The sequence below is a fragment of the Arvicola amphibius genome, chromosome 3 (assembly GCF_903992535.2).
Source record: "Arvicola amphibius chromosome 3, mArvAmp1.2, whole genome shotgun sequence".
Taxonomy (NCBI): Eukaryota; Metazoa; Chordata; class Mammalia; order Rodentia; family Cricetidae; genus Arvicola; species Arvicola amphibius.
The window spans coordinates 124,353,881-124,367,676 of NC_052049.1; the positions used below are offsets into that span (position 1 = coordinate 124,353,881).

The window sequence follows — 13,796 nt, forward strand, 5'->3', positions numbered from 1 at the left end:
TTTTAACCTGAAACACCTCGCGCCTAATGCTCCACATTGCCGGACTCCGCATGGCTGTGGCACCAGGCCATTCTGTATTTCCACAGCTTTATTCACTTATTGCCTGCTCGGAACATTCTTTCTTCCCTCTGACACGTTAAGTCAGCTCAGGAATGATTTCTTTTGACACCCTTCTTTGTGTAACTCCAGGAACATTCCATGCGTGTTTCCACAATTGTATTTATCATATTATACTGAATTCAAGTCCCTTTCTTTCTCTTCAAGGCAGGGCCCACATCAGCATCTTTGGCACATGGCTCATGGTAGCAGGCATTTAAAGTAAGTCTCGTGAAAACTCGAATATTATTTTTTGAAGTAAATGTAAATTTATAGCGCCAATGGTACAAGTTTTGATCCTCCGGGGAAATATAACATGTAGCCAGCACACAGGAAGGCAGGGACAAGTACTGTCTATACACTGTTTCCGCTCACCTAGGTTGCTGTATGTTGCACAGCGGGAGTTCAGATCTATAGGATCCGCAGTGCCATCTTTTTCTTCTTCCCTTTCCAGGTCAGGCGGGGGCGATGCTGGTGTGACGGAAGTGCCATCTTGCTTTACAGCAGGAGTTTTTGGATCCTGAGGAGAAAACTCCTCTGCCACTTCATGGGTCACGCGACTGAAACAAAATCAGACAGCTCATCAAATTAGAGTTCAAAAGTTCCGTTAAAATTTACATTTATAGGATAAGGGATGGTGGCACATGCCTTTAATCCCAGCACTTGGGAGGTAGAGTCAGGTAGGTCACTGTGAGTTCTAGGTCAGAGCTAGTTCCAGGATAACTAAAGCTAACTAGAAAAAATAATAAATAAGAAAGTTAAAAATGAGATTTATGGAAGACGCATTTCCCATTGATATGAATAAACAGCCCTACAACCATAACAGTGGGTCATCAGCTTGCTGAGCAGAGACCAAGTATTTTGATGTTTGACCTTGATTCATATTCTAGTGGAGGTAGGGTACCCTCAAATAGAGCTGGAGAATTAATAGGCAAGGAATAGAACAATTAAATGGAAGTCTGAGACTTTCTTAAATGAAAAGTCTCAGACTTTCATACATGAAAGTCTAAATAAATACTAAATCTATTTTAAGAGGTAACAATAGTAATAAGAATCCTTAACTGGTTAAAGAGAAAAACACTCAGGAATTCAGTAAATCAGCTGCTATATTTACTATATTTATTATATTACTTAATAGTACTCTACTACTATAGCAAACACCACAGTTTATTTACTTTACTACATAGTATTTGCTACGTTAAAGTATTTACTGAGCTATGTAGAAAGAATTAGGAATAAAATTGCGGTTATACCATGCAGGTAAGGATGTAACTGTTTTTGGTAAGTTAACGCCAGGCAGACAAAAGCATGAGTTCTCATCTCCATGGGTGCAGGAGTCAAATGGAGAAGAAAGCTTAAGTCTCATTAACGAAAATGATTCTGAAGCATACTGCTGGTCACAAATCAGTAAAAGACTAGTCATTTTCTTTTCAACACTGCCAGCTCACTTACTTTTGGCTAACCCTTCCCTCTCCCCACCCACACCCCACCTAAACTATGTCAGTTCTGTGGCCATGAAGTCCAAGGGGATCAGATGGTCACTAATTGCTGGAGTAGAAACTGGCTGAGCTGGCACGTTGGCGGCCAATGAGATACACTTAGATTAGACGTCTCTGAAGGCCTCAGGGTCTGAGAAGCGCTCTGAGACTATCATCCCTTCACCACATCCTCCCTGATGTCTTTATGGGCAAGGGAAATAGGATAGGAACTTTTGAGGGGAGTGCTACATGTATGGGTGTGTTTGGAAAAGAGGATGCCACCGAGGGTCCTCAATTACTTCCCTTCCTTCTTGAGACGGAGTTTCTCGCTGAGCCTGGAGCTCATTGACTGACCATACTGGCTGTCCGTCTAGGGAACTAATAACCTGACTGCAGAAGCACAATGTGGAAGCGTTAACACTTTTCCTCTCGAAGGAGGGATATTTTTTCTAGACATTTTATATGTGCTGCCTTGAAATCAGAAGTCGTTTCTATTAACTTCCGCCTAGCAGAGAATATTTTCTTTCTCTTTAAGTATGTGCATAACTACTCGGTAATATCCAGGCCTGACGTGAAGCGGTGCCTGAGAGTGTCTTGTCTTCGCACTTCACTTTGTCTTTACTGAGCCGTGGAAGCTGAGCTCCCTTGTTACTGCCTCCTCATGCTATCCATGTCACGAGTAACCAGTTTTGTGTGGAAGGCCTTGTTTCTGCATTGATGACTAAGGCAGTCAGCCCATTGAGGAGAGGCAGCATTTTTACACAGACTGCCCTGCTGACTGCTGCAGGAGAAATTCGTCCCCAGCTCTCCTGTCCCCAGGAGCTACAGTCCATAATGGAACTTCCAGTTCACTGCACACTGCTGATATAAAGAGGGACCCCTGGCTCTGCTGGCTTGGAAAGAGCATTTCTGAAGCTGTGTAGACAGCAAATTTCAAGTCTCATATTGCTATAGCGACACATGTGTAATTTTCATAATAAAGAACGGTAGGATGATATTCCTTCAGATTATTCCCTTGTCTGCAGTTGATGTATGTTCTAATGACACACAAATAAAAATCCCTTACAGAAGCTTAGGGGCTGGAGAGACTATGTGCAAGAAAAGGCCGTGCATTCAGATCCCCAGAACTCATGAAAAGCTGGATACAGGTGGCATGTGCCTGTAATCCCCGCACTGGGGAGGTAGAGGAAAGCCCTGGGACTGGCTGCCCCCCTCTGTTTGGTGGTGCAGGTCTGTAATCTAATTTATTTCTGAGACTAGAACAAAAGGATTGCAATTCAAGGCCTGCCCGGGCTCCAGTGTGACTACAAGGATAGCCGGAGCGACTGAGCAGGACTGTCTCAGAGGAAAAGAAGTTTAAAAGGGCTGAGGATACCTTGTGGGCGAGTGATTTTCTAGCACTCTCTAGGTCCTGGATTCAATGTCAAACAAGCTCTGAACTTCCTCTTGGTCCTTTTCCTTTCTTGAGGTTAGTTTATTTACACACTGCACACAGGTGTGTGTACATGCACTCGCTTGTGCAGGTGTCTAAGGAGGCCAGCGGTTGATGTCAGCTGGTTTTTTTTCTACTACTCTCCATTATAGCTTTTCTGAACTTGGAGCTCACTGTTTAGGCCAAATGTGCTCCATCCAGAGTTCTGGTTATAGTTGTAGGTTTGCCAAGACTGCGCTGGGGATCAGCTACTGTGAACACAACTATAAGAGCAAATGCTGCTAACCGCTGGAATCCCTGATCTGTTCCACAAACATAATACAGAACTTTGCTCTAGGAGAGTGGACAAACAAAACATTGGACGCTAAAAGCAAGAAACACCAAAGACTCACCCACTGTACTCACTCATACAACTCCCCATTGTAGGGCACTTTCACAGGGCCTCTTCAAGTCTCTTAGCCATGCTCTGAAGCCAGCAGAGCAGAGGCCACTGAGCTGTACACGCTTTGCCAAGACACTCGGATCCTGCACTGCACCTTGACCTTTACTATAGGGGTTTGGCCTTGGAAATGTGCCAAATTACCTTTGGGGAGCTAAGCAAGTAAAAGCCAGATTTATTAACTCGTTGAGGGCCAGGGTAGCCCAGCCTACATTCCAGGTTTCACAGACACTTTTTAAAATGCATGCACTCGTATACTAGGTTTCCAGTTCAAGTGATTATCAGCTATAAAGATATGCAAGAATGTTATGAATTTGTAAATGGATGCAGAAATGTTTAATCTGCATTTACAGTAACAGTCTTAAAAGTAATAAAGACTTTAAAAAGTGTATCAATGAGGGCTGGAGAGATGGCTCAAAGGTTAAGAGCATTGCCTGCTCTTCCAAAGGTCCTGAGTTCAATTTCCAGTAACCACATGGTGGCTCACAACCATCTAAAATGGGGTCTGGTGCCCTCTTCTGGCCTTCAGACATACACACAGACAGAATATTGTATACATAATAAATAAATACATAAATATTTTTAAAAAGTATCAATGATATGTCATGTCTTAGTGCTTGACAGAAGAACAGCTTTTTGTGTTATTAAGATAGTAAGAGAGAGGCAAAAGGGAGGTGTAGGTTGTGACATGAAGACTAAAAGATGAAAAAGACTTGAGACAGTAGGAGGCAAAAGCAGCTCACCCCTAAGAATGAGCAAGATAAAAACAAACTAGTCAGGAAAGAAGAGAGAAAGCCCTCCTTCTGGACTCTGAGTGGGCACATTAATTCTATAAAGGAATTTAGATCATTTTTAAAGAAAACAAATGATCCAAATAATCAGAAAATCATCTCAGATTCTAAAGTGATATATACAGCTTTATCTCCTAACAAACGCCTCTCCAGTATTTTACTGGGAGATGTTTGAGGTGATGGGCAATGTGTGTGGAAATTAGAAGCCGATGTTTGTTTTCCTGTCTCTTTGATCTTCTGAACAAATGGTACCTTGAGGAAGGAGATAACAGATGATGAAACTTCTTCCATTTCATTTAAGAGACAAGGGAAAAATTCTACAAAATGAAAATCATAAAAAATATGAGACTCAGTTACTAAATGCTAACAAGTGTTGAAACAGTAAAATACTGACCAACAAGGTAGTTTTTCAAGGTAAGTAAATTTCATGCTTATTTTATAAAACAAAACTATGTTTAAGTAATGAATGGCCCATGAAGAAGTTGGAGCTTTTTATATTTCTGCTATTTAAATTCCTTTGAAAGAGTTTCTAGTGCTGTAACAGAAGGTGGGAAGTCTGTAATAACTATGGTAATGATATCGAAGTCCTTAATCTTCAGGTTCTGTCAAAGTGACTTAGCCTCTTTGTCACTGTCAGCAGCCATTCTATTTTCATAATGGAAGACGATACACATCTGACTGCACAGCTGGCCCCTGGGTCCTGTATCCTCTGATAGAAAACATTCGGGGGGGAGGGAACTGGATCAAATACTGAACGTATACACCTTATTTTCTTCTCATTATTTGCCAAACAAAACAGAAAATTACTAGTCACACAGCATTTACATTGAACTAGGTTATGATTAGTGATCGAGAAACCATTTAAAGTCTATAAAGAGCATGGTGGGACTCTTCTGTAAGACCAGCATTCAGAACACTGAAGCAGGAGGACTTGAACTGAGAGTTCAAGACCAGAGTAAGTTACGTGGTGAGTGTAAGGTTCACCTAGGCTGTGTGGCCAGATTCTGTCTCAAAAACAAACAAACAAACAAAAAGACAAAAATGTCTTCAAGAGGTTATATTAGAGTAAACTCTACATCATTTTACAGAAAGACTTAGGCATCCAAGGATTTTGTTTTAGTATCCAAGAAAATCCTAAAACCAAACCCCAGCAGATTCTGAGGGGTGGCTGTTCTTAAAATCTTTAGCCAACTTTTCATTAAAGCCTAGTTTTTCATTGTAATTTGATATGTTTGACCCAATACTTAAAAACTGTCATATTTGCTACAGATTATTCTTCTGAATTTGCAGGATGAATGTAAGGTGTTCAAAAGAAACAGACACATTGCTACAGATTTATGTGTTATCTAAATAAATCTCTTGATGGTTAGATCTCACCAGTCTGCAATATTCATACATAATTCGAAGTTATAGAAACAATCTTCCATGTGAAAGCTTGCTTGCTTTACCCTGGTGGTAGGATTAATCATAGCATCAAATGAAACAATCTTTTTTCCCGGCAAATTTGTTCAAGATATATTTTTGTAAAAAAAATTGTTAAATGTCTGACTGTATCTTTTAAAAGGCAAATCAAATTTCTCATCAGAACAGATTAAAGGCCTTTCTGCATCTAAATATTTCCATAATTTTAGTTCAACTTTAAGTTTCAAATTCAACCACCTTTGTTCAGCTTCAGAAGGGGTAGTAAATGAAATCAGAATTCTATAGAGACCGTCTATCTCTCAGAGCAAGCAGCATTTTACATTTTACTGATCAGCTTTCTTCAGCACATATACCTGTCTCTATGTGCTCAAAACAACCAATAAATTAATGTACTTTCTAAAGACTCTTTTTAGTAAAAACTGAACACCAGAAGAAATGTTTCATGTTCTGTTTCTGGTTTCCTGAGCTGTTTATTTCTAAGGTTGCAAGGGACAATGGTCTTTGTAGACGCGGGACCAGCATCAACTGTCAATCAAGGACAGCCATCATGCATGACCCACACCTTTAAAATCTGTTAGGAGGAAAGAGGGGGAATCCAACTATTTCTTCTTGTATCTCCACCTGTAGGACTCCCCACCATGGTGACATTTTTTAATCCTATGTTGGCTTCCAAGCCATCAACCTGATTTTGCCACATTTCCCAATTACTGCATTCTCGGGTGGGGAAACATATCTGTTGATCACTATCTAGTAGGTCCAATTTTGCACTAAGCCTCCATAGCCTTTGAAACCGTCAAACTTCTTAACCTGAACCAAGATTAACCTTTAACTGAGATAGGATGAGGTCTTGCTACTGTCTAACAGAGTGTGGCCAAACACAAGGCGTTCCTGTGTGCAAACCAAGTGCACACAGGATATTGCAGATAGCTGCAAGGGCTTGAAAGAGGCTCTCATTTTTTGACACTGCACAGGGTCCATTTAAAAAAGAAAAAAAGTAAAAACAGATGTGATAGCCATTTAAAGTGTTTTCAAGGGATTGCATGCCAGCAAAGCAGGTAAGAACACAGGCCACTCAAAGTCACTGTCACCTTCATAAAACTAAGAAAAGTTACAGTTTTAAAATCCTGTGAAATACAAAGTCAGAATGGTATCTGTGCAAATCAACAGAAGATAATTAGGTTGCCATTCTCACTGACTATAGAAATTACTCGGCACCCCCATTTCAGCCTTGGTTTGCCTTTGAAGAATGGGGTGAGAAAGAGACAGACATTTTTTGAAAAGACAAGATCTTAGAACGCCTAGCTCTCACCAAGGACACAGCCTAGGGAGGAGATGATATCCTGGACTGTCCCCACACCCAGAAGCACAGGAAAGGCCTCTCCCCAAGCTTATCTTCCTCTGCTCCGTGAGTCAGAGCAGGGAGAGGAGCTTGTACACGTAACAGATGCGATGAGGGAACGAGCGTTTTCTGAGACCTACGGCCTCTGGGACAGACTTCTACCCAGTGCTGCGTGTGCCATGCACTTTCCATTCAACTCACCAAAGCGTCAAGACATAGTAGCCATTATTCCTCCCATTTCACAGAGAGGGAAACTGAGGCTGGAGGAAGCAAATGGCCTGATTCTGTTGAGCACAGAGGTGGCAGTGTGGCAATATGAAGCCATGTTGTCCAGTTCTGATGTCCACAATAAGGCAAGGGTACAAGCACATTGTACAGATCCAGTGAATGCCTGACTGTCAGCATGCTTTGAAAGGAAAATTGCTTTAACTGAAATAGAAGGAGGTGAGGTGTAGTTCATGAAATGAGAAACAAGGCCGTGGGGGCATGGCAAAGGCCATGGGGGCGTGACAAAAGATGTTAGGAGGAGAGAGGAAAAAGAGGGCAATAGATGCGTGACAAAATGTAGGAGGGGGACCACTGTGGTTAGGAGGGGGACCACTGTGGGAAGGAGGGGGACCAGCTGAAGAGCAGGGGGTGGAGTGCTGGGGATGAGGACCAACAAAAGCAAACTGTATGAAAACATCATAATAAAATCCATTGGTATGTTAATTTAAAAAACTAATAAAATATTGGATAAATTAAAAAAAGAAATATAAAGTTATAATGATTATAGATGTGTTCTATTTTGAAAAACCCTAAACAAGCCAAAAAAAGCAATGATTTACATCGCAAAAGTATTTCTTCAAGTAGAAGATGCTCTTGGATAGACAGTTTATAGATATCTATCCGCCTAATAATAATTACCCCCACATTTACTGAGTGCTAGGCACAGTGATTAAAAACACATCTAACAATGGCACTAGAGGCAGGCTTATTCTCATAACAGCAACAATTGTAATAGTAGTAGCCAAGGGTTACAGAGTATTTATTATGGGCCATTTCTAAGCCCTGTTTCTCAAAAGTGGCACTATTGAAATTTTTTGAGCAAGATAATTCTTTCTGTTGTGGAGAGCAATGCACACAGTAGGGTCACTCCAGTATTTCCTGCCTTCTTGAATGTGATAACCAAACAATGTCTCCAGACATTGTCAGTTGTGTCCTAAGAGAGAACCTGTTTGTCCCTGCTGCGCCCTTTCCATAAACTCAGTCAAGTTATACAACCGACAGGGTCCATTATCCTCCGATGACGGGGCCTACCAAAGGATCATGCTCAACATGTTTGAGGCACAGACAGCTAAAGTCCTGAGCGATTATGAACAAGGAAGTAGGAAACAGGAGACAGACTAAGCTGGCAGACAGGGATCTTACATAGAGACTCCTTTACTGTGGATGACCAATGGGGCTGGGCCGTCTAAAGAGGGTCAGGAGAATTAGCAAAAGTACTTCAGTGAACGAGGTGAAAGATGCTGCAAGGCAGACAGGTAGATGCAAAAATGAGAGGCAGATGTGGTGTTTATTCTGGAAGTTTAGTTGACAGGACATAATATTTTGAGTTCTTAGAGAAAAGACAAGAAAAGAATCAAAGATGACTCAGTTTTCTGGCATGAGCAAATGGATGAACAGCAGGCCATTTACAAGGAAAGACGTGGGACAGAGCACGTCTGCAGGGAAAACCAAGAGTTCTGTCTTAGACGTGCTTATTGTGTTTGAAATAGGCTTCTCAAGTGAAGACCTGCATCTAAGTCATTGGGGGAAAACGGGTCATTTTATTTTTGAAAATACTTTTCAGAGTAGAATTTTTTTGTTTTTGTTTTGCTTTCTGCTTTTTTATTTTTAGAGCCAGGGTTCCTCTGTGTAGTCCTGGCTATCCTGGAACTCACTCTGTAGACCAGGCTGGCCTCTAACTCACACTGCCTCTGGAGTGCTGGGATTGAAGGTGTGGGCCACCACTATCCTGGCTTGAGAGTTTATTATTACGAACAAAGTTTGTCTCCTTAGGAATGATACGAGCTGATCTGTCAAACGTCCTTTCCATGGTCAGTAAAAGAAAGGGCTAAAATTCCTAACTGGAAAATCAACTCGACCCATTTTACAAGTGTTCCCTTAGGCCTTGGTATGCACCTGAAATGGACTTGTGTACTTCCTTTTCCGCACACAGTTAAAAACAAAACACAAGTGATCAAGGTTTGAGATTTAATCAAATTTACTACTTAACCTTAAGTAAAACTGATTTTTTTCTTTCCTTTTAAATTTCTAGCACAATTTTGTGTGACAGCTTTGTTTGGGCTACAGTGCAATAGTTTTACCCAGATGTGTTCTTGTTCTGCCAGTGCAAAGGTCAACAGAGCAAAAAAAATATATATCTTAGCATCTGTGTTGGTTAGCTGCCCGTCCCTGACAAAGTAATCTGAGACAATCAACTTCTGAGGAGGAAACGATTTACCACGGTTTACAGGCTCATTCCATTGTAACTTGGCAGTAGAGTGGTGGGTATAGCAGAGGAAGCTGCTTATGAGAGAAGGGAGTAAGGAAGGGGGAGGGGAGAGAAGAGGGAGCAGGGATGAGAAACAGAAACTGAGACCGGAGTCCCAATATTTTCTTTAAAGCCATGTGCCTCAGTTCTCTTAAAGGGTCTCCACCTAATGGTTTCATCACCTCCCAGGAGAACCATGGGTTGGTCACTCAGATTTAGCACAGGGGCCTTTTGGATAGATCTAAGATCCAAACTACAGTACAGTGTCTACTGATCTTACATGGACTGTATGTGAAGAACCGCTGAACTTGTCTGCTTTTTCTTGTATTTGACAATAATTTATGAAGTGCAATTGGTATACACACACACACACACATATATATATATATATACTCACACCAATACATGCACACAACATAAACAAAATGAATTAATGCATCATTTTAATCTATCCTTTTTGTGATAAGGCTTAAAATATATTCTTTTAGAAATACTGAAACACACACTGTACTATTGTCATCACGTAGCACAATAGATCACCAAAACTCATTCTAATGGAAACCCTGTTGTACCCTGGACTAACGCCTCCCCTTCCCCTCTGCCCTAGCTTCTGATGACACCTCCCCTTCCCCACTGCCCTAGCTTCTGATGACACCTCCCCTTCCCCACTACCCTAGCTTCTGGTTAGCTATTCTTTCCTTCTATGCGTTCAGCTTGCTAACATACTATTCATCATCCTTCCTAGTCACACACATCCTGCTTCTATTTGCTTTCCTCCTCCCTTTGCCTACAATTGTGTTAACTACCTGACAAATGACAAAATCTCTCTTTGTGTGTGTGTGGGGGGGTGGGGGTGGGGACACCAGGCTTGCCTTGAACACACAATCTTGCTTCCTGACTGGACACCAGGCTGGCCTTGAACACACAATCTAGCTTCCTGACTGATGGAATTACATATACATGCTGTCATATTCAACCTTCTTATTTGTCCTTTAAGATCTGGTTCCAATTTCATTTCTGGAAGCCAATTTAATCACTAGGTGTTTTGTGCTACTTTATCATTTTGAGCATGGAGCACTTACCACAGTGAGGACAGAGGAGCTACTAACACTTTTAAACATCTAATATGCCAGACCCCAGGCAGCCTATTTTATCTCGTCCCATGAAATGTTCAAACTAATTCTGTGTGATAAGTATCACTATGGTCCTATACATTGAAGGGCCAGAGAGTCAAAGCTGAAGTCACATCTGAGTTCATTATTTCAGCAACGTCTTTCCCCCTATTTGTTCTAAGGCTAATGGCACATATTCAATTTATGTCTTTGGAACAGTCAAATAAATGTCAGGAATAGTCTAATACCACAATGAAAGACTCTACAAGTCTCTCATCTTTCAGGCCTTGCAGTTTAGATACCAGAAGGGTATTTTTCATTCTTCATTCTTTACAGACAGTTTGGATTGGGCATCTTTAGTTACTTATAGGAAAAGTGTATTTTCATTTCTTTTAGCCGTGTGTTCCCAGGCATGGGATGGTAATTTAATAATCACACTGCCATCAAGCCAGAAACACAAATGTTGACATTTGATTGTAGTGTTTTCCCTCTCAAAGTTGCTCCAAGTAAATATCAGACAATCCAAGTAAATGAGATAATTATTTAAAAAGCAAATGGAGTATAGTTTTCAATATACATATTCATGCTTTAAACTTTCCACAAGGCTAAAAATAACCTATCGAATACTTCTTTTTCTACTCATTCTGGGACACTGTGAAATGAGAAAATTTAAATTTGCTTCTAAGAACAGTTTAGTATCCCAATCATGGCTTTATGTAAAAAGTGTGGCGCAACAACACCAGCCTGTTGGGTATGCAAAGTCAGAATATATCTCAGACCAAGTGAATCAGAAGCCCCGGGAGTTGCCAGTGGTAGTGGTGGTGGCGGCAGCACACACCTTTAATCCCAGCACTCATGAGGCAGAGGCAGGTAGATCACTGAGTCTACAAAGCGAGTTCCAGAACAGCCAAGGTTACTCACAGAAACCCTGTGTGGAAAAACCAGAAAACAACAACAAAGAAACCCTGAAAGGGAAACCTGGCAGTGCGTTTTAACACGCCTCTGGATAACTGTAAAACAGTCATATCTTAGTATTGATGAAGCAAATCAACTGTGTCATTTGGATTCATGGACATTTTTATAAAGAAATTAAAAACACAATAGTAAGGGGTCTGCCACACAGAGGGCTTGGTTGCCTCAAGTCCACATATAGTATAGTATAGCCATGGGAAAGAGTCACAAAAGAAAGGCTAAACCATTATTTGGCTGTTTTCCAAGGTCTGGATACATTTACCACAGCCATACTTAAAAAGGAGTAAAATCATTTATTGATCTGCAAGAGCTATATGCTATTCCCTCCTAGGCAACTCTAACTATGTGCGATTTTAGTGGCTTCCTTTCTAAATGAAACAGGAATCTGAAATCCATGCATTACGTTACAACTGGAGCATGACAGGCTCTCACTGAGGATATGAAGGGAGCATAAGATTCAGCTGATAAGAAGGCTGGTCCTCCTGGAAAGCACTGTTTCCTCTAGGAGCTTTGCTGGCATATGAATTTAGGGGAAACCGGGACTTGCCAGCATTTTGACAACTACGCGTAGGTATGTGAAAGGATCACTTTAGTCAAGGACATGTAGAAAACTTCCTGGCACTTTGGTAGGAAAATTGCAGGCACTGAGTGCTCATTTTCACTTATATATTTTTAGAGGAAACTGGGGAGAAAATCTGTCTTATCAGTCAGAAGTTGTTATCTTTGCCAGAGAGGAGGGCAAGCTGGATAGAGAAAGTTTACTGTGTGTCAGGAGGGAAGATGCCTCAGAAGAATGAAATATTTGGGGCACTTGTTCAAGACTAAAACGAGTAAGGACAATAAAATTCTATTCCTCACAAACTTTGGATAAATGCACTTGTTTAACTGGCAGTTAATTGACTTTTTATCATAGTAACAAGAAAGAAAGTTTGACTTCTTTAACGATTGGTATCCCCTTGATCTCCTTTTGGTGTCTTATTGCTCTAGCTGGGACTTCAAGGACTATACTGAATAGATATGGAGAGTGGGCAACCTTGTCTTGTTCCTGATTTCAGTGGGATTCCTGGGAGTTTCTCTCCATTTAGTTTGATGTTGGCTGTTGGCTTGCTGTATATTGCCTTTATTATGTTTAGATATGTTCCTTGTATCCCTGCTCTCTCCAAGACCTTTATCATGAAGGGATGTTGTATTTTGTCAAAAGCTTTTTCGGCATCTAATGAGATTACCATGTGATTTTTAATTTTCAGTTTGTTTATATGGTGGATTATGTTGCCAGATTTTCATATGTTGAACCATTCCTGCATCTCTGGGATAAAGCCGACTTGATCATGGTGGATGATGTTTCTGATGTGTTTTTGGATTCGATTTGCCAGTATTTTGTTGAGTATTTTTGCATCAATGTTCATGAGTGAGATTGGTCTGTAATTCTCCTTCTTAGTAACAAGAAAAACAGCGTCCCTACACATAAACATTTCTATAATTAAAAGAATATATATACATATAGACATGCATACTTACATGTGTGTGTGTGTGTGTGTGTGCGCGCGTGCGTGCATGTGTGTGTGCGTGAGTACACATGCACCAGGATTGAAGCCAGGTCCTTACACATGCTAAGCAAGCATTCTACTGCTGGGTTACTTCTCTAGTCTTTCGTTTGATGTCGTGTTCTTTAATTATGTAGCATTTTAGGAAGAAAAAAGGTTCTAAAGTGAGTCAGATCAAGATGTGAATTCTAGTTCTTCTAAATACTAACTTATGTATGATTCTGGTCAATTGTTTTCTAGTTTTAGCTCCTTATCTGATGAATGCAGTCAATTTATAGGATTTTAGTAGGATCTGAGAAAAACATTTGGGACGTACAATGAAGAGAGTATGTGATCAGGAAAGAGTTACTGACGTATTAAAGAAAGCTAATGCCTAGAGAACTCACAATCTCCTTGGGTAAAGCGAGGAATGTACCTCTTGATCTCAGTATCAATAAAGCAGCTTTTCCTATTTCTGCTACATGTTAAAAAAAAAAACCTAGAAACTGCTTACTCTCTGCTCCATACTTTCTCCAAACATTTAAAAAGAAGATTGAAAAGAGACACCAATAAAAAACTAAATATTCATTTAAGATAAAGTAATACATCTGAGGATAACAACTTGGTAAAATCTGTAAAGAGTTGCTTGGAGCTTTATTTCATGCATATGAGGGAAG

General features: G+C 40.6%; 1 protein-coding gene across 2 annotated transcripts in view; it reads right to left on the bottom strand.

The window, feature by feature from the left end:
- The window catches only part of Peak1 (pseudopodium enriched atypical kinase 1), a 218,971-nt gene that overhangs the window by 48,143 nt on the left and 157,032 nt on the right, over positions 1-13,796 (bottom strand). For both annotated transcript variants that reach the window (XM_038322797.1, XM_038322798.1), the window contains one exon: positions 472-656. In XM_038322797.1, coding sequence (XP_038178725.1) covers positions 472-656 — 185 coding nt within the window. The remainder of the gene's footprint in view (positions 1-471; positions 657-13,796) is intronic.